The sequence below is a fragment of the Arachis ipaensis genome, chromosome B4, assembly GCF_059453495.1.
Source record: "Arachis ipaensis isolate K30076 ecotype BB chromosome B4, ASM5945349v1, whole genome shotgun sequence".
Lineage (NCBI taxonomy): Eukaryota > Viridiplantae > Streptophyta > Magnoliopsida > Fabales > Fabaceae > Arachis > Arachis ipaensis.
In genome coordinates, this window is record NC_142439.1 from 99327263 (window position 1) to 99347422 (window position 20160).

The 20160-nt window shown below is 35.2% G+C and overlaps 1 protein-coding gene and 1 pseudogene across 2 annotated transcripts; one reads left to right on the forward strand and one right to left on the reverse strand.

Moving 5' to 3' along the window:
• The first annotated feature begins 1610 nt into the window (after positions 1-1610).
• LOC148568539 (uncharacterized) lies at positions 1611-3119 on the forward strand (annotated as a pseudogene).
• An 11109-nt stretch (positions 3120-14228) lies between these two features.
• Positions 14229-19044, reverse strand: U2A' (U2 small nuclear ribonucleoprotein A). Of its 2 annotated transcripts, none has more exons than XM_016342899.3 (9): positions 18843-19044; positions 18601-18699; positions 18483-18523; positions 18207-18336; positions 17911-18116; positions 16968-17141; positions 16069-16119; positions 15280-15453; positions 14229-14532 (listed from the first exon to the last, which is right to left on the reverse strand). In XM_016342899.3, the coding sequence occupies exons 2-9, from the start codon at positions 18680-18682 to the stop codon at positions 14527-14529; spliced, it is 864 nt and encodes a 287-aa protein (XP_016198385.1). In that variant the 5' UTR covers positions 18683-18699; positions 18843-19044; the 3' UTR covers positions 14229-14526. The 2 variants fall into 2 exon arrangements, with proteins under 2 accessions (XP_016198385.1, XP_088339713.1); XM_088483587.1 differs by having other exon boundaries at positions 18601-18744; positions 18843-19032.
• Between the last annotated feature and the right edge of the window lie 1116 nt (positions 19045-20160).

Genomic DNA, 20160 nt, shown 5'->3' on the forward strand with positions numbered 1-20160 from the left:
GTTTTCAAAGAGGCACCACTGACACAACTCTATTTATCAAGAACTCTAATGATTCTTTTATTCTAGTCCAAATATATGTTGATGACATTATTTTTGGATCAGCCAATGAATCCCTTTGTTCTGAATTTGGAAAACTCATGACAAGTGAATTTGACATGAGTATGATGGGTGAACTTAATTTCTTCCTTGGGCTGCAAATTAAACAAACTGAAAAAGATATTTTCATTCACCAAGAGAAGTATGCCAAGGAATTAGTTAAGAAATTTGGTATGGAAAATGCCAAACCCATGGGAACTCCCATGCATCCTAGTTCTAAATTAGATAAGGGAGAAACTGAGAAAGATGTTGATGAGACTAGGTATAGAGGAATGATTGGTTCTTTTATGTACTTAACTTCCTCTAGACTCGATATTGTGCAAAGTGTTAGATTGTGTTCTAGGTTCCAATCCAAACCAAAAGAGTCACATCTTTCTGCAGTTAAGAGGATCATTAGATATGTTCATGGCACATCCAATTTTGGTCTTTGGTATCCTAAGATTGATGATTTTTCTGCAGTTGGTTATTGTGATGCAGATTTTGCTGGTGATAGAGTTGATAGAAGGAGCACTTCTGGTTTATGTTGCTTCCTTGGAAAGTCCTTAAATGTTTGGTCAAGTAAGAAGCAACCAACAGTGGCCTTATCCACTACAGAGGCTGAGTATATAGATGCTTCTTCTTGTTGTTCTCAGCTTTTATGGTTAAAAACACAGCTTGCTGATTACAAATTAAATACTGAAAATATTCCCTTAATGTGTGATAATATGAGTGCCATTAATATTTCTAGAAATCCAGTCTTGCACTCTAGGACTAAGCATATTGAAGTGAAATTTCACTCAATAAGAGAACATGTCCAAAAGGGGATATTAGTATTCAATTTGTTAAATCAAAGGAGCAATTAGCAGATATTTTTACAAAACCATTAGCTGAGGATAGATTTTGCATGCTTAGGACTTGTCTAGGAATTTTGAGCTATGATTCTTTATTTGAAAAATGCTGATGTATTTGCTGGAGCCTTTTGTCTCATAAACAAGTATGAGACAATTCTGGGCAGAAGAAGAGCGTTCCCCCTTAATCAGCGTGATCTGAGCCTGTTTCAAGTGAACATCAATCTGGGCCAACTTCAAAATTCAGATCATGAGTGGCTCAAATGTGTTTCCTTAAGTCCAACCATCTCTGGGGCCCAAACATGAATGTTACAATTTTGTTTATTGTTTTTGATGGCTTGTGTGTTTGAGTTTTCATGAAAGGTTTTCATTTAATGATTTGTGGCCCAAAAGATTTTCAAGTGGATTTTTTTTTCCCAAAAAGTGTTTCAGGTTAATTTTGTTGTTTTTCAAAATTTAAAATTAATTTCCTGTTTTAATTTTTAAATCAAATAAAATCTTTCTTGTATGAGGTCATGTCTTTTCAAGTCTTTTCAAATGGTGATGCAGTTGCATGGTTTTGGAAATCTTCTTTTTGGGTACAGTTACCAACACTCCCTCTCTTCCCTCCATAACTCCTTCTCTATCCCTTCGGTTTTCACCACTACCCTCATTTCTCTTTTCTTCTTAAATCAAAAAAACCACCAAATGAGGAAGAAAACCATAGCACACAAACCTCCTCGTGAAAAGGTGTATAAACTTCCATCCAAACCCTCCACTCGCTCCCAAGACCGAACCTTCACCATCTCCTCCTACCTCTCCTCCTCGCACTGCTCCCATGGCGCGAACCAAGACTACACCACGATACCCTGCCCCTGCCAAGCCGACGGCACCACCTAAGGCAACGCCATCCAAACCAAGCTCTTCGAAACCTGGCTCATCCATTGGTAAGCATCCTACTGTTGAAGAACCTGTTCCTGAGACAGCAAAACCTAAGTCAAGGTCTGTTCCTGTCCGCTCACAAAGAGGTAACCCTCATCGCCCTCTCAAATCTGTTAGAGAACCAGACATTGATCCTTTTGCTCACAAATCACACTACATGACATCTCACTCAGACTATAACCCTATCGTTTCAAATCTGCCATGAACCATGATTTTTATGAGGGAGTTGTTCAGTATCATACTCTATGTCCATCTTTTCTTGCTGATTTACTTGATTTGAAAAAGAAAGGTTTTCCTTTTGTTGAAAATTTAGAATTTTTAGACTGGAATCACCTTTTCAAAATCAAAAAACCTGTATATCCTCAGTTAGTCAAAGAATTTTATGCAAACATGACTTACCATGAAGGAAGTGTGCATTCTTATGTTAAGGACAGAGACATTATCTTGAATAATGAAACTATCAGTGATTCCTTGAAGTACACTGATGTTGGGCCGTGTGCTTATACATCTGTGAAGTGGGATGAAGGTGTTGGTATCTCTTACCATGATGCTCTGGCTCACATTTGTGAACATGTTTCCTTAATTGATGGCATCACACCCACTCACAAAGCCCTAGGATATGAATGTGCTCAGTTGCACCGTATTGTCAACCACATCTTGATTCCTCAAAGTGGTTCATATCAAAAGGTTTCTTACACTGACACACTTATTTTGTATGCCCTAATCACTAAAATAGAAATCTCTTTTGCCTACTTGATGGCTAGATACATGTTTGATTCTGTTAGAAGTGTAAAAGATAAAGCACTACCTTATGGCATGTTTTTGACTTGCATATTTGAAAATTTTGGTGTTGACCTGTCAAATGAGGATTATGAAAACAGACATTCATACCTAAAAGGGGGTGGTTCAGTGAAACAGCAAAAAGGACCAACTAGATCTGAGAGAGTGGTTCTAGATGATGATGATGAAGAGTTCATTCCAGATGACTCTCCTCCTCCTTCCACCGAAGGTACTTCCATCTCCACTGGGAAGAAATCTACTTTACTGAATGTGATCAAGGATGTCGCTCAAGAATTTGTTTCCCAATCAAATCACATGATTGCCATGAGTAAAGAACAAAGGAAGCTTGCTAGCAAGCATGAGAACTTCCTGAAGAAATCAAGGGATAGGGTGGCTGTGCTCATGACCTTCATTGATAACCTACAAAATGATGAAGACATTGCCACTGATGTTGAAGAGGAAGCTGCTTCGGAGGGAAATGGTTCTAATGCCTAGGATTTGTCTCATAAAAACTGCTGCTGCTCTCTTTTTGTCTCATGAATTCTGTTTCTTTAGCTACTTTTGAACTGTTTCATTTTGGATGACTGTAATAACTCTAGATATTGCTGCACCTTTGGTAGTTTAATCAGTACTTTGCACTATGGACTAACTCTTTTCTGCAGGATGTAAGACTTTGTTTTTGTTGATCTTGTTTATTATCCACCCTTGATGACAAAAGGGGGAGTAATAGCAATAGTATAGCAGATCCTAGTACTTCTTTTGGGATTTTAGTACTTCTTTTGGGATTTTTTTTGCTGCATTAATACTTGATTTCACCTGCTGAAGATATTAGCTTAATGTTGGGATGATTATATAGTGTTGTTTGTTTGATATCCCTTAGACAAGATAATTGTGAATAGCTCTCTATTGTGTTATCTTTTAGTACAATGTAAAACAGGAATAAAGAAGAAAGCATAATTCCAAGAGGAGCTAATCTTGAAAAGGAAAGGGGGAGCAACACTAAAGCAAGAAACATCAAAGGGAAGTTTTCTAACCTTACTAAAAATTTAAATTCCTTTGATCATTACTTGATTATGTTTGTCATCAAGGGGGAGATTGTTAAGTTAAGAAATTAATTAATAAAATTGATGATGACAAACATTTGATTAGTGGGCTAATCACCAAATTAGTTTTGATTATTTTTTATAAGTGATGCAGGCTAAAAACAAGTGTTGCAGCAGCCCAACATCAAACAAAAGACATATGCTAAAGGGTTGAATGGTAAGAAAGACAAGACCAAGTCTTTCATCTCAAGCAAAAGTCTTCCAAGAAGCAAGGCAAGGCACTAACGGGCTGAACTTGAGAAGAACCCGATCCAAGCCCGAATTTATTTTCAATTTCCTCCATCTTGCCTTACCAGAAGCAACGTTCCTCTCCTCTCTAATCAAGTCAAATCAAAGCTTCAGAAAAGTAAGAAAGAGAAAGAGAGAAAAAGCTTCTTCCCTAAGCTCGTAACCAAAGAAGCAAGAGAGAGAAAGTTTAAGCTTGAAGCACAGAAGCTAAAACAGAAAATCCAAACCAAATCAAGCTTAAGTTAAAGGTAATCCATCTCATCTTGTATGCATCAGATCTTCTTCTCTTCTTCCCAACTCTCTGCTATATCCGAAAATGGCATTCAAGGGAAAGTTGTTCTCTGCCCTATTCTGCTTCACATCTACGGTCACAAGTGATACTTGGGGACCAAGTAGTTTCTCAATGGCTAAGATCAAGTTGACCATGAGAAGATTTCTATGGTTACTGCTTTGTGGCTTTTGGTCAAGATGAAGGAGTCAGAAGCAAAGTTTCTACTCTGAGGTTTAATGTGAAAAAGTGAATCTGTGGGTTGGTGAAGCTCAAGGCTCAAGGTGTTGACCTTGGAAGAAGAACCCAGCAACATGCAAGGAGATAAATGAAGCTTGGTGTTCATTCAAAAAGCAAGGAGAGAAAACCAGAGTTTGGTGAGTTGTGTTCTGTGAAGAGTTCCCTGTGAAGTTCCTCTACTTGGATAATGCTTTCTATTAAAGAAGCATTCGGCCAATACTGAAGAACAGAATCAGAGGTTTGCAAAGCTGGTTTTTCACATAGCAAAGAGACTGTTGATAAAGTCAATCTCCTTCATGTTTTACAGATTGTAATGTACTTTTCTATGTTTATCTTTCTGTAATTTCTTGTGAGAAAAGGCATATTGAGAGAGCTCAAGTAAAAGCCATGAGTGGAAAAAGGCTGAGTGAAATACTTGAGAGAAAAGTCTAGAGTTATTTTCAGATTTCTTTAGGTGTGTTTATGTCTTGTATCTTGTACCTGTGAGGCATCCCTTTCTTAGTTGGGTTAGCACTAAGAGTGATTAGTTAAGTATTAGCATAGCCAATGTCAAGTTAGGTTAGAACTTGAGTGTGAAAGGATTAGGTCAATCCTGTGAAATTGGTGTATGTAATACTGTTAACTATAGTGAAATTCTTCCATAGTTGTGGAGGAGACTGGATGTAGGTTGCATAGCACAAGGCAACCGAACCAGGATACATGCTGGTGTTAGCTTTTCTCTTCTCTGCTGAGTTCTATTTTCTGATATTCATGAGACAAAAATAAATTGTCTCATAAATTTCCGCTGTTGAGTTCAAACAGAACCTGAATAGAAAGTTTGTTTAAAAAGGGTAATAACAGCAACTAAAAGGAAGGCATAGATTCAACCCCCCCTTCTCTAAGTCTACCACAACCTTCACGTTAAAATGCCGAATGGCCTCAAGATACAATCTGAGAGTCGTCCAGTGAAGTTTTGCCAACAATGATCTCATTTTAATCCGAAATGACATCGGAATAGGTCGACTAGGAGAAGGAAAGCTCGCAGCTAACTGGAAAGGACCCTACCGAGTCATAGAAGTATTGGGAAAAGGCTACTACAAAGTGTCCGACCTTTAGGGGCGAGAGCTACCAAGGTCATGGCATGCCTGCAACCTAAGAGGGTATTATAGTTAGGAGGTAATAAAAGATCTTAGGTCAAGGTGCACTCTTTTTCCTGAAAAGGTTTTTTAACGAGGCACCAAGCCAAGATCCGCTAAATTTCCTGACTTAGAAGGGTAAGTACCCACATGTATATATTTTGTTTGCCTATATGTCTACTTTCTATTTGAATAAAACCTTTCAGATTCTCTACAAAGTTTCTCTACCAAGACGCATTAATCAGAACGCAAAAAATATCGCCCGATTACAAAGCTACAGGTCGGCAAGGTGAAAACCAAATTCACCGCCCGATCACGATGAAAATCAAATTCATCATCCGATTTTGACAAAGGTCGACAAGGTGAAAACCGCATTCACCGCCCAACTTTGACAAGGTCGGCCAAGTGAGAACTAAACTCACCGCCCAATTTCTACAAAATTGGCAAGAGGAATAAGCGATTAAAACGGATTAATGCAAGAAGTTATAAAAAGTAATCCATAGAAAGAGGCGTGACGAGGGCTGAGAAAAAATGGATTGCTAAAAATAACTTAGGATGGACCGGCATGAAGAAGTCGGACCAATCGACATGAAAGCGACAAAAGTTATAAAAAGTAATCCATAGAAAGAGGCCTGACGAGGTATGAGAAAAAAATGGATTGCTAAAAATAACTTAGGATGGACCGACATGAAGAAGTCAGACCAATCGACATGAAAGCGACAAAAGTTATAAAAAGTAATCCATAGAAAGAGGCCTGACGAGTTTTGAGAAAAAATGGATTACTAAAAATAACTTGGGACGGACCGACATAAAGAAGTCGGACCAGACTAATCAAAGCGACAGAGTTATAAAAAGTAATCAATAAAAAGAGGCTTGGCCAAGCCTGATTAAAAATAGATTACTAAAAATAACTCAAAAAAGAATCGACAAGAGAAGTCGGATCAACAAAAGGCGTGCGCTAGAAAGGACACAGCCCGACCTAAAAAGCCACGACCACACAAGAGCTATCAGAAATGTTCAGACTAAAAAGGTTCCACGAGAACACTAGCAAGTCATCGAACAAAGCCAGCCTCGAGGATCACTTCAACTAACGCAGGGAATAAGCAAACATAATGGAAATCAAAAAAGAAGTCGGACAGCAAAATCCAACACTCTAAAGATTCCTGGAAGTGACAAAAGTTGCAAGCAAACATATCAAACAGAGCTACTATAATAAAGACTCAAGAGGCCACCTAAAGGGTGACCTCAAGAGTTCGAAAGCAGTTGATTTTCCTAAATAAAATTGCTAAGAAAAGCAACTAAAGTGTCAAACCCACACCGGGCTCAACTACAAAAATCAGGAGTTTAGAAACCCACAAACCGGGCTGTACAAAATACATCAAGAAAAGTCACAGGGAATCCAAGTTCTCCTCTGTGGCAGCACTCTGAGTGGTTGTGGGAGGAATAGTCTTTATAGGAATCGCATCTACAGTTCCGTCCTCCCGATTCAGAATTTTGACGTCAGGGTCGGACTCAGGACGGCCAACCTCAGCAGCAAGAGTCGAAGAAGTCGGCACATCAGGAGCTTTGACTGGGGGCTTAGGGGGAGGACCATCCTCCTCATCTTCATCTGGGACAGGAACTATCTTACCATCTTCGATGACGTTATCCAAACTAAAAAGACTCAGGTCAAGCTCGAGAGCAAGAACTCGGACCTGAGCTTTTAGGTTCTCATATGCATCCGTCACACTGCCTACGAGATGGCCCTGAAGCTCAGAATAGTCAGCATAGGTCGACTCAAGCCTCTCTCTGACCTCCAACAACTCGCCATAAGTACGGGTATAACTCTCCTTCCACTTCTTGGCCATCTCCTCGGCCAGATTCATAGCAGCTTCCGCAGCAACAGCCCAGGATTTCTCCTTATCTACATCCAGTTCCAACTTGGCCACTTTGGCGTCCAGCTCATCCTTCAATCCCTTGATCCTGTCAAACTCTAACTTGGCTTCCTGCATAAAGGCCTTCGTCGCACGGACAGGAGAGTCTTGGATTGAGCGCAACAAAGCTGCACCCATATGTGCCATTCGAACACTACTACTGGTGATAAAATCCAGGTGGTGCAGGATGGACACGTCATCCATAGGAAGTCGGCCATAAGGAGCAATCTGGTCATCCACAAACCCCACAGAATCAAAGTCAGGGGCATCCAAATTAAAGGGTTCAACAGTCCTCTGCTTCTTTGGAGGAGGGCCGGCAGCAGATGGAGAGGATGCACTAGAGGTCAGCTGAGGAGGGTCAGAAGGAGCCATGCGAACCTGAGGAGTCGGTATGATCTTCCTCGGCCCAGAAGTGTCCGAGGTCGACCTCCTCAGAGTAACTTTTGAAGATCCCTCTCCAGAACCTTTGGCCGAGATGTCCTGGGCCGCGGTAGCCTTTCTCACCCTCTTAAAAGCCTTCATGCCATCAGTAGTCTTCACCATCTCTGAAAAAAGAAAGCAGTAAAAGCCAGAGTTACAAATGAGAAAGGGATGCATCGACAAAACTGACAAATAAAACAAGAAGAAAAAGCTAATAAAGAAATCAGCAACTACCCAATTCAGCACGGAGAAGTGAGGGATCCCCTAAAAACCTTTTCGTGTCGAGATGGGAAGGTTGCCCCCAATTTTCCTCCAGCACATGAACAAAGGCCTGCTCGACCTCATCTAACATCTCCCAAGAATACCTAGACACTACCACATTCTTTTGCCAGCATAAGGGGAAGGCAGGTTCATTATTCTGTTCCAAGAAAAAAGGCCGAGCTCCTTCAACAGCTCGGACCTTGAAGTAATAGTTCTTAAAATCCCTAAAGGACTCATCATACGTAGAAAAAACTTTCTTCCCCTGGGCAGCTCGGAAAGAAATCCAGGAAGCCTTCTTCTTAGCTATCCCAGGTTTTGTCAAGACAAAAAGATAAAGAAAGAGAGTTTGAGAAGGACGAACATCCAGTTCCTGACACAACAATTGAAAGATCTTTATGAAACCCCACGAGTTCGGATGGAGTTGGGATGGGGCTACGTTACAGGACCACAACAAGTCGGTTTCAAAGGAAGTAAAAGGGATGGTGATGATCATTTGGCTAAAAAAGTAGTCATAAGCGTAAAAGAAAGGATGTTCCCCCTGAGTTAGAGAAGGAAAATAGACCCTCTCATCTGGATCCGGCGCTACCAACTCGTAATTCTTCTCGTGATCTCTACTACTACAAACCCGGTGATGCCTCCTAAGTTGGACGCAATATTCAGAATTCACCACAGAAACACACATCAAAACAAGGGAGTCCAACCAGTCAGACATGCCCTCAGGGACTTTTAAAGACATCTCGACAATATTTTTGCGAGAAGACATAGGTCAACTAGTCCTAAAGTGAGAAAAAGAAAAAATGGATTACTAATCAAACAGCTCGGATAAATATAGATATAACTCGGACAAAAGCATACGAATGTTAGAAATCAGATACAGCAGTGAAAGGAAGCCCCAGGACTCACACCAAGGTCCAGGGGCATCCTGTGGAGGCAGTAATAGAGTAAAGATTCAGGAAAAATCTTGCAGTCTAAACCCTAAAAACACAAAGAAGATCAAAACTTCTCTGACGAAGAAGAGAAAGCCATCGACATCAAAACATACTACGTAGAAATCATCAAAAAGATGTAACCTTTTTTACAGTCCAAGCTACAAACAAAAATGATCTATGCCAAAGTAAAAAGGGGCAGAAACAAGTGATAAATTGAAGAAGCCCTAAAATAGCGCACATTACAGCGATGATCAGACACAACAAACGCAGAGAAAGATTCAAACTTTCCAACATGAATTCAAGCAAGATCAAAACTTTCCTAATTTGTTTCGCTTGTTGCATGGAGAAGATTGAGTGATTCAATTTTCATCCCTCTGATCTAGGTTGTCAAAGACAAGTTCTTTGAAAGTCTAGTAGGGAATCCTTTCCGATGATTTAGGTTGCTAAGAACAAGTTTTTTAGAGGTCTAGTAAAAAAAAATGTTATCTATCTTTTATGTTTCCGCTGTATCTCTTTATGCGAATAAATTTCTTTTCTTGTTGCCATTCTTTTCTTGTCCCTTTTTACTGAATAATCCTTATCTATTGTGATATAACCCCTAAATTCTAAGCTAAATTCTTTATCAACCTAACTCCATCCACTGCATCATCATCATCATCATCGCCGTCACTTCTACCCACCTCTTTTTTTTTTTTTTTTTTTTTTTATTCCATCACTCCCACCCCATTTTACCGTCCTCAGTCCTCAGTCCTCACCCACTAGCATCACCGGCAACTTCATTACCACCATCTAAAAAGTATTCACCTTAAATTAGAGCTAACATTATTGTACTTTCAAATTGCAACAAAAATACTCCCTATTTGCATTCCTGGTTCATCAATAAACGAAAACACATGGATACACCAACCTACAAGAATTGAATATTAAAATTTGTTCACAGTATCTATTTAGAAACAAAACTAAAACCATTGAGTTTCTTTATATATATATATATATATATAATTTTTTTATTAAAATAAGTTACGTATTTTTTTTTTCATTTCATGCTTTTTCGTTGTCAAGAAAAAAAAAGTGTAATGATCATAATTCATTAACAAATTTATTTACAAATTGTAAAACTCAAATTGAATACCCGAAAGAAAAGAGGAAGAATAATGAAGGAGGAGAAAGAGAGAAAAATTACAAGCTACACTATAAAGTATAAATATCAGTTCCCATTCAAACTGATGAGTCTAGAGTGTGTGTGTGAGAAGAAAAAACCTAATGAGTAATAGGTGATAAGAATGGAGGCGCCGTAAATGGTGAATGGTGAATGGTGAGTAAGAGAGTGATTCAGAATTTGTGGAATGTGATTAGATGGGATTATGAAGGAAGTGGATTGGGAATAGGGTTATAATTAGTAATCAATGAAAAAATGATAATAGGTAATGGTGATGAAAAAAGAGTAAATAAAAGTATTTTTATTAAAAAAAATTAATAATTGATTATGTAAATTAACTATTAACCAATATTTGGGTCATTTTATTAAATAAAATATATTTTTTTTAAATTATTTTATCAAAAATAAATATTAAAGTCTATTTTATCAAATTAAATCTTTTGAATATTAAAATGATTGTTTACTCTTCATGGTATTAGTATCATAATAATATTATAAAAATATTTTTAAATATATTAATATATTAATGTTTCAGTCATTTTTAATAGTTAATTTTAATTATATATATTATATATATTTTTTATAACTAAGATAAACAGTTAAAAATTAGTAAAATACAGGTGTATCTTGAAAATTTTCCAATACTATATGTTTTTGAGTATTGCTCCTCTGAACAGAAGATAGAGCTCGATCATCTACTCGTCCGGTAAGAGGTCTACACGTGTGCTCATTTCTAATTCACATCGGAATAGTTCCAATTTCTAACACCAGACCTAACATGTATTATATATAAAACCCAAATACGCTATAGTACTTATTAATTCATTTTTCTCAATTTTGTATACAAGAAAAATCATTATGAACATAAAAAATATTGTAGGACACTCAATATCATACAAAATATTATATAAATTGAACAATACAATAATAATAAGACAACCATTCTAACGTCCTTCCAATGTAACAATCTTTGTTCAATCTTTTAGGAATTGCTTGAAGAGAACCATGTGAGTTGGTGCCTTCGCAATTTGGTTTGGTGAGAGACACGATTGGATTAAAAAGAAAAATATTAAAATTTAAAAAAAATTTGTAATTTCAGATAAAAATTATGGATTTAAAGCAGCTTATGTTTTCACCAAACTTAATTTTTAGAGCCTATGTTTTTCAGTTCCCTTTCTATGTTTTAAGGCAACCAATATTATCCTCAGCCTAATTTTTATTGATAAAAGTAAAAAGCATTTATAATTTTAAAGTATTTTTTTATGGAAAGGAAATAAACCACCAAATTAACATTTAAAAAAATTGTAACTAACAAAATAACCCCTAAAGAAATAAAATATCATTAACAGCAGTCGTATTAAATCGTTATATCACCATTTTTTGTAATACATTAACTTTAATCAACCATAAATCACTAAATATCAAGTGAGAAAATCCTATTTACCAGTACATATGTCCCCAAATTTCTAATCAGTAAAATTTTATATCCAAGTCATAACCCTAAATAAGTTCAACCAAATATTTCAAATTCACGCGTGTCTGCCGTCGCTTATTTCGTTATCGTTATCACTAACAACACTTTCTTTTTTCATTATCGATATCACCAACAACACCACCACCTTATCCTTCTTTTCTCATTTAAATTTCTTCTTTTTCTCCTTTTCTCTTCTCCTCTTCTTCCATCACCATCATCATAATCATTATCATTATCGTTATCATCATCTTCTTCTTATACATATCATAATTATTGTTATCGTCGTTATTGTTATTATTATTGTTGAATTTTTGACATGTTAATAATGTTGTCTAATCCAAAATTGATTTTTGATGTGTTTTTGTTCGTGATTCTGTCTTGTTTGTGATTGTGATATTGTTTTTAACTGAGTTAATTGTGTCGCAATTGTTATGTAATTTCGGTTCGTTTCTGAGTTAATTGTGACTCATTTCTGAGTTACATGTGTCGCAATCATTATATAATTTCGGTTCATTTCTGAGCGAATTAAGGTGCATTTGGACTCCTTTTCCTGCACAATTCAAACATCTTTCTCCTCTTTCTCCTCATCTTCTACTGTTTCTTCTTCTTTTTCATCTTTTTCTTCTTCATCTTTACCTTGTTTCATTTTCTCAAAATTCTTTTTGATTTACTCTTTTGAGAAGAATAAAACTAAGAAAATGAGAAGAAAATATCAAACAAAAAAGAAGAAGAGACATTAATGACGTCTGATCCAAAATTGATTTTGAATGTGTTTTTGTTTATGATTCAGTCTTGTTTGTGTGCTTGTTTTCGAATCGAGTTTATGTGTCGCAATCATTATGGTAAATTTCGGTTCATTTATGAGTTAATTGTGTCGTAATCATTATATAATTTTTGGTTCATTTCTGAGTGAATTAAGCTGCATTTGAACTCGTTGTCCTGCACAATTCAAAACTATTTCTCCGCTTCCTCCTCATTTTCTATTGCTTCTTCTTCTTCTTTTTCATCTTCTCCTTCTTATTTCATTTTCTCAAAATTCTTCTTGATTTACTCAAATTTAACACGATTTCTGAATTTATGTGTTAAATTTGAGTTTAGCTCTTGGACAAGGTCTTAGAAAGCCAATAAAATTAAATAGAAAAAAACATAACAAGAAATAATGAATACAATGAATATTTTCCAAGTATTCTACAAAAACAAAGAAAAGCGTATTTCATCAACTTTTACAACCCCAGAAAATGAAATCTCGCAAATAGTTCTGATATGAATTATAAATTTAATATAAGAGATACCATGAATATACTCCTTTTCTCTAAAAGACCTTTTTCAAAAATCTTTTCCTCTGTTGTAGCTAAATTCTCCTCAGTTGAACTTGCAATCCCCATGCAAAAATCTCTAAGTTCATGTTGAAAATCTTTTATTATTAACATCCATTACTTCTCAAACCTGCAGATTCTTTACTTGGCTTCTTTTTGTTTCTGAATTAATTGTGTCACAATCATTATGTAATTTCGATTTATTTGTGTTAATTGTGTCGCAATTCATTGCGCAATTTCGGTTCATTTCTGAGTGAATTAAGATGCATTTGGATTCGTTGTCCTGCATAATTCAAAACTTTCTCCTCATCTTCTACTGCTTCTTCTTCTTCTTTTTCATCTTTTTCTTCTTCATCTTCTCCTTCTTATTTCATTTTTTCAAAATTCTTCTTGATTTACTCTCTTGAGAGGAATAAAACTAAAAAAAAAAATATCAAACAAAAAAGAAGAAACATATTAATGACGTTGTCTGATCCAAAATTGATTTTAGATGTGTTTTTATTCATGATTCCATCTTGTTTGTGTATTTGTTTTCGAACCGAATTTATATATCACAATTGTTATGTAATTTCGGTTCATTTATGAGTTAATTGTGTTGTAATCATTACATAATTTTGGTTCATTTTTTAGTGAATTAAAATACATTTGGACTCCTCATTCTACATAATTCAAAACTCGGAGAAGAAAACAAGCGAAGAAGAAGAAGGAAAAGAAACGCGGAGAAGAAGAATTAAAAAACGATGACGATAATGTAAAGCTATGGTCGTGAACGTAAATAACTTGGTTGGAAGAATAATATATATGCGTGTAACCACACTCTTTTTAATGAGAGTGATTTTTGTAAGGATTGAGCCTACTTTGTTAGACTTCGATGGCAATATTACTTGGATGTGTACAGGCCTAATTCCTAATTTCATACTATGTGGGACTATTGTGTATTGTCACAGTTAACGCCTTAAGAAAATCACGTCATCAAGAAATTTCATTCGCTCAAACTATTGTCAAAACATTATATCTTTTCAAAATCACAGAATAGCTTCATTTTCTTGGTGACAAGTTTTCAAGTGCAATCTTGTTTCATTGAAAACATTTTTTCAAAAACAAACGAGCACAAAGTTTCAGGTCGCTTTTTTTCTTATATATTGGTCATGTGCTGGACATCTTAAGAAGCCTGCAAATGAGTGACTATGGACGAAAGTATCATATTCATTGTGAAGAGTGAAGACAACTTTTCAATACATGAAAACACTAAAGCATTGATACATCATGATCGGAAAAGAAACCCTAAGTACCAAACAATTCAAGAGACTCAAAAATGGTTTAAAATACTTGCCTATTTAGTCCTACACACTTTGGTACATGTCTGGAGGCTGGAGCTTCATCAAGCACACCTAGGAAAATCACCTAGATTTTTTACCCTAGAACCCAACATTGAAGAAATTCGCGAGGCTATAGGAATACTACAAAATCCTTGCTCTACTCCTGAAAAAAAATGTAATGAAAATTGATGACAAGCCAAGAAACACAGACAACTGCAATATTCATCAACTCAAAGCAGTTCAAAGGAAATTAAACTTCTTTAGAAGCATTTTTTCTTCAAGAAAATATAGAAACCAACTTTTAGTTGGCCAATCTTAGCCAACTTAAGGATTTAGGTTTATAATTTAAGATATAGGGTTAAGAGTTATAATTTAAGGTCTAGAATTTCAGACAGATAATTTATTAAAAAAATTGGCTGATATTGGTCGAAAAAAGTTGGTTCCTTAGCATTACTCAAACTTCAAATAATTCATAGTGCAATGGATGCCCCGTATATCATTGCATGCTCTCTATTTTCAATGCCTAATATGATGGTTAGAAACATGAACAGATCTAGTACAAGATGAGAACAAAAGAATATACACTATATATGGATATAAAACAATTAGGCAACTGCAACAGTAATAAGAACTACATGCACTCATTCTTCTAGAGTTGAGATATTTTATATCTATAACCTTTTGCAAACCATTGAATGCATACTTCTAAGCCTCCACTCATTTATTCCTTTCATGATTAAAAATGGAATGAAAGAAGTAAACTACAGTTGTGACAAACAAGCAACAACATAATATTGTAATTTTAGTTTTTGAACTAATTATTTAGTTTTGCATACTAGAACCAAATAAAACTGCTAGGTACTACATACAGAAGATATATGTTCGACAGGAGCATAATATGGTATCATACCTGTTCCATTGGAGAAGTATCAGTATCCTTCTGCTCTTTCGTATCATCAGATTCACCGTCAGCTTGATCTTTGCTTTCTTGAATCGTCTCCTCATGCTTTTCATGAGCATTATCCAACACCATATTGTCATTCAAACCTTCAAAATCGGCTGGAAGCTGACCAGACTTCAGTGCCTGTCACCATATCACCAAATCAAATGTGTTGCATTAGCATCAATTTTTAACCATAGATAAGAAATTGAAGTTAGATGAAAAGAAATCCTCAACGAAGATAACAGCCAAAGGAAATATCATATCAAGGCTTCCCATAATTGTGTGCTCCGCAAGTTTAGGGGAACTATCAATTTTGATTACCCTTGTAGCAAGAATCTAAAATAGTTTTCTTTCATTTTCTAGACAGCATTCTGCTTCACCTAAACACACATACTCAAGTTTAGGGCCGCTATTGAGCTTACCTTGTTAACAAGAACTAAATAGTTTTTCTTCTTTTTACGAACAAAGATCTTGTCTATAAACTTTTAAGGCTAGCAAACAGTTAAAATAACAGGTCATTTGAGATCTCATTTTATTATTAACTTTGAAAATCATGGTATGATGTTCTTGACAATCTCAATGATTTTTTTGTTTTGTGATTAAAGAGAAAATTAGACAGCAGAGGAGGAATACAAAGGACAACAGATTCTCTTTACAAAAATGAGCAATCAGAAGAAAAGGTCATCTAAGAAGTAAACAGCTGAGAGCAAAAATTAAAATTGAACAAGTGAACATCAGATCTAGAAATGCAAGGACCTTTTCAAGTCTTGCAACTTCTTCAAGGGTCTGTGAATTCACAATGGCAGCCTGCACACAGCAGAAATATGTTAAAACACACATAACAGAGTTAACAACTTGTTGCACCAGATTCACAGATAATTTGAAATTTATAGCTCATCAAGATAATCAATTACTAAAATCTAAAACAACAATGATTTCTTAATTCAGATAATATCTCATATGCATGAAAGATGATTTATTAGACAATGATTAACTATTAAAAGAACTTGTGAAATGAATCAATGGTGGGCAAAAATGAGACCCTTACACTAACTTAAAAGATAATGAATTGTGCAGTACAAAGTTACTTTCCAAGGTCCTGTAATATATTTAGTTGGGGACATCACTTGCATATCCGTGGCATTTTCTATGCATGCGACAAAATAAAACTAAAGCAGAACAGATTAAGAAGTTTCATCCATCCAAAATGTTAATATTATGCAGAACAAATCAAGAAGCAAAACTGCAACAGTCTAAGCTCAAGATTTTTTCTGCAGTCTGCAAACGGTGGTGAATAGTAGTAATACCTCAATGCTATTGACAAATATCATCACAAATTCAAGAGAGAAAAAAAATAAAAGAAACTCATTTGAGTCATGTAAGGTGACTTCTTCTATATGGAACAAATCTATATGGGATTCAAGGTTGTCACTGTGTGTCTCCCTTCACTTTGGAGCAGCTGGCTATAGATAGTTAGTTGTTAAGCTATGGGTGAAAAGAAGTAGCTAACCATCTCATCTACAAATTTTCAGTCAAGTAGCTTCAAATGCATTAATTATAGATCTGAATCAAAAATGTAAGTGCATGTCACATGATCACACCTATTAGCAATAAGGCTCACAAAAGCTACGTTCACTTCTCTTTATAGTTTATACCTTAATAGCAATGATTTGCTCTGGTGTGGGAGCAACCACTTTGGGCGTCTGTTGTTCTTCAGCAACTTCTGGAACATTTGGAGTTTCAGGAGGTGAAATTCTTTTTGGCGGTGACTTTTGAACTTCATCTATAGCTTCCCTTGAATCAAACAAGCGCTTTGCCTCCAATCTTTCCTATTAATTTCAAAGAACAATCCTTAGTCCTATAATTAATGGGGGAAGTGGAGTTGGTAATAAGAAATAAACCCAACAATATATTGTTAATTTCCTTAACAAAGCTGAGAAGAATGAAAAGTGGAGAAGGGCTAAATATTTTACTTATATATTTCTCAGACACACTCTGAATAACAACAACATAAACATACAAGACATATAAATAGTTAGGGAATTTCTTGGTGAGGAGTAGAATTAGGTGAAGAGTTAAGATTTTTACTAAATTTAGAACATTGCACATGACAAATTTTTTTGGTGGGTTTTTTCTCTACTAAAAGAAATAATCTTCACTCTTCACCATAGCATCACCCAAATAGTTATACACACAGATAAGATGATGATATCTAAGATAATCCTATAACAAGTAAATACAAGATAAACCTTATGAATTATGAATAGATATCCTAAAGCAGATTATATAAACCATATCAACATACATCATCATCATCCAATAGACATTGCAATTTATGGCAATGTCCAGTTTAATTTTCAAGTCACTTAGCCAAAGAATGCTTAACCAGAGTAAAAACTATAGCTGCCTAATAAAAAATTTATACACAGTAAAGCTAACACATGGAATCAACGTGTTCAAGGTTTACTTCTGGTTTTCTAGCTGAAACCGTTAATTTATTAATTGAAAGTAGGCATTATCAAAATTTCATAACTGTCATATTCCAAAGAAAAATCTAGGGACCAAACTATCAAAAGCGACAAAAATGATAACCTATACCTTGTTTTTCACTTTCTTGAAATCTAAAACCCTAAGAGACTTCAGCTTGTGAATAACATAAAGCCTGTAATTCTGCTTCTTCGTAATGTTGTTGTCTAGCAAGCTAAGGTACTGGAGCTTCGGAAGGGACGCGAGGGGATCAATTTCGACTAAGTTGACAATCCTGTTGTTCGTGAGAACTAGCGTATGCAACTTTGGCAAGAATTCTGCATTGTAAAAAATCACAAGGCAAGTAAGTTACATGCTGTATAACCAAGTGCAACATTGATATGAACAATGCAAAGCTAAAACTGTACCTCCAATGTTAGGGTTAATTCTGGTAATTCTATTATTATTTATGAGCATAGTTCCCAACCGGTTAAGATAGGGTAAATTTTCTAGCTTCACAATCTCATTGTCAGATAAATCAATGGTGTCAAATTGATCCTGCAAGAAACACAAAATTTACCAACACCAAGGGGAACCAAAACCAATGCTACATTTGGAACGAAAAATAGGAAAAGTCAACCTAATATATTACTTGAAGCATAAAAAATAAAAACTTCAAAGCAAAAGACCGAAATTTTGTGCACCTCAGTAGCTCCCAAGTTTTCGATTACAGGGATCTTGTTGCCTGAAAACAAAAAAGAGAAGCAATTTAATTAATTAAAGAGAGGAAAAGAGTGAGAAATGGAGAAATATATAATATACCTCGAAGGTCTAACTCGCGTTCTTTGACGGCATTGAAGAAATGAGGGCTTTTCCAGATCAAATCAGCGGTGAGCCTCACCATATCTCTCTTCTTCTTTTCTGAGTGTAAGAAAGGGTTTAGCTGTTTAGGTTAGGGTTTAGATGCTGTGAGAACAAAAAAAAATGAGTTGAGATATATGGGAAACGTTGAAAGCGAGAAAAAGAAGAAAACGAATTGAAAGACTGGTTGGTGTTTAGAGTACCGCGAAAGAGAAGGAGGAGATGCGAAGAAGGTGCTTTGGGTCGGCACCGGTCACCTCTGCGGCTGTAGCTTCCTAGTAAGGCGGCACGCACGACTCAAGAGTGATATTGAAGTGCTGGCTCTGTAGCAACCTGAGAAAAAAAATGGCACAGAATTATTTATTAAGTCTCAAAGAATTTGGTTACTCAAGTAAAATTCAAGATAATAAAACAGTCATTTAATAATAGAAGATATAAAAAGGTATAAATTAAAAACAGAATAAAAAGTACAAAAATTTTTATTATATAAACACATAAAGTTCAGTGGTTGTGCCAAAAAAATTTTCTATATCTATTATAAAAATATTTGTATTTTGTATTTCTTCTAATTTTTTCTTTTTTTTTTTTCTGTCTTACTTCTTTAATTTTTTTTTTCATAAAATTTATAGTGAAATAAACATAAAAAGAAAAAATATAAAAAAATACAAGACAAGATAAGAAATATAAAAAAAGAAGTTATAGAAGAATAAAAAAATGAGAAAATACAAAATATTAAAAATTCAATTGAGATTGTACAAGTAATATATATATATATATATAAGTATTTTGTTACATATATTATTTAGTCACATAATATTTTTATTTGGATTAATACTAAGATAAGAAACCGAACCAATATTAAATTGGTCAAACTAAGGACTATGATGTTGTAAAATAAATAAATAAAGAAGAGAAATAAATATAAAATATAGAAATATAAATATGCTCGTATCTCACTATAATGTAAGAAATTTATCTATTCACTTAATATTATATGATGTAATGTATATAAAATAAGAGAGGGATATATATATAATGAGAAAGAGAAATATTGCTCAGTAAAATAAGAGAGAGAATTGATTTGTGATTTATTACTTGCTTGCTTTTTTCGGAGACAAAGGCCCCTATTTATACATGTATGAGGGGGATCAATTTCAACATCATTAATTATTATTCCTTCTTTGAGAATGTGAGTACTGCATGAGAATGGGCATCTACGTCCCATTCTTATCACAACACTCCTCCTTGGATGCCCATTTAGGATTATTGCCTCATTAAAACCTTACTAAAGGAAAACCCTGTGGGAAAAACCTTAGTGAAGGAAAAAGAGTATAATATCTTTTGTGATGGGGACTGCCTCATTAAAAACCTTGTCGAGAAAAACCCAATGGGAAAAAAAAACTTAACCAAGGAAAAAAGAGTACAGTCTCCCCCTCTTGCCGACATCATTTAATGTCTCAAAATCAGCGCATCCCAATCTCATGTACCAATCTTTTAAAGGAGGATTTTGGGAGTGACTTT

What these genes read in the sequence shown, in the direction of transcription:
- U2A' (XM_016342899.3), bottom strand. Translation starts at nt 18,682, where the DNA reads ATGGTGAGGCTCACCGCTGATTTGATCTGGAAAAGCCCTCATTTCTTC. An exon ending in ACGCGAGTTAGACCTTCGAG is followed by an intron (nt 18,524 to 18,600) that starts GTATATTATATA and finishes TTTTGTTTTCAG; the next exon opens with GCAACAAGATCCCTGTAATC. An exon ending in TCAAGAAAGTGAAAAACAAG is followed by an intron (nt 17,142 to 17,910) that starts GTATAGGTTATC and finishes TGAAATTAATAG; the next exon opens with GAAAGATTGGAGGCAAAGCG.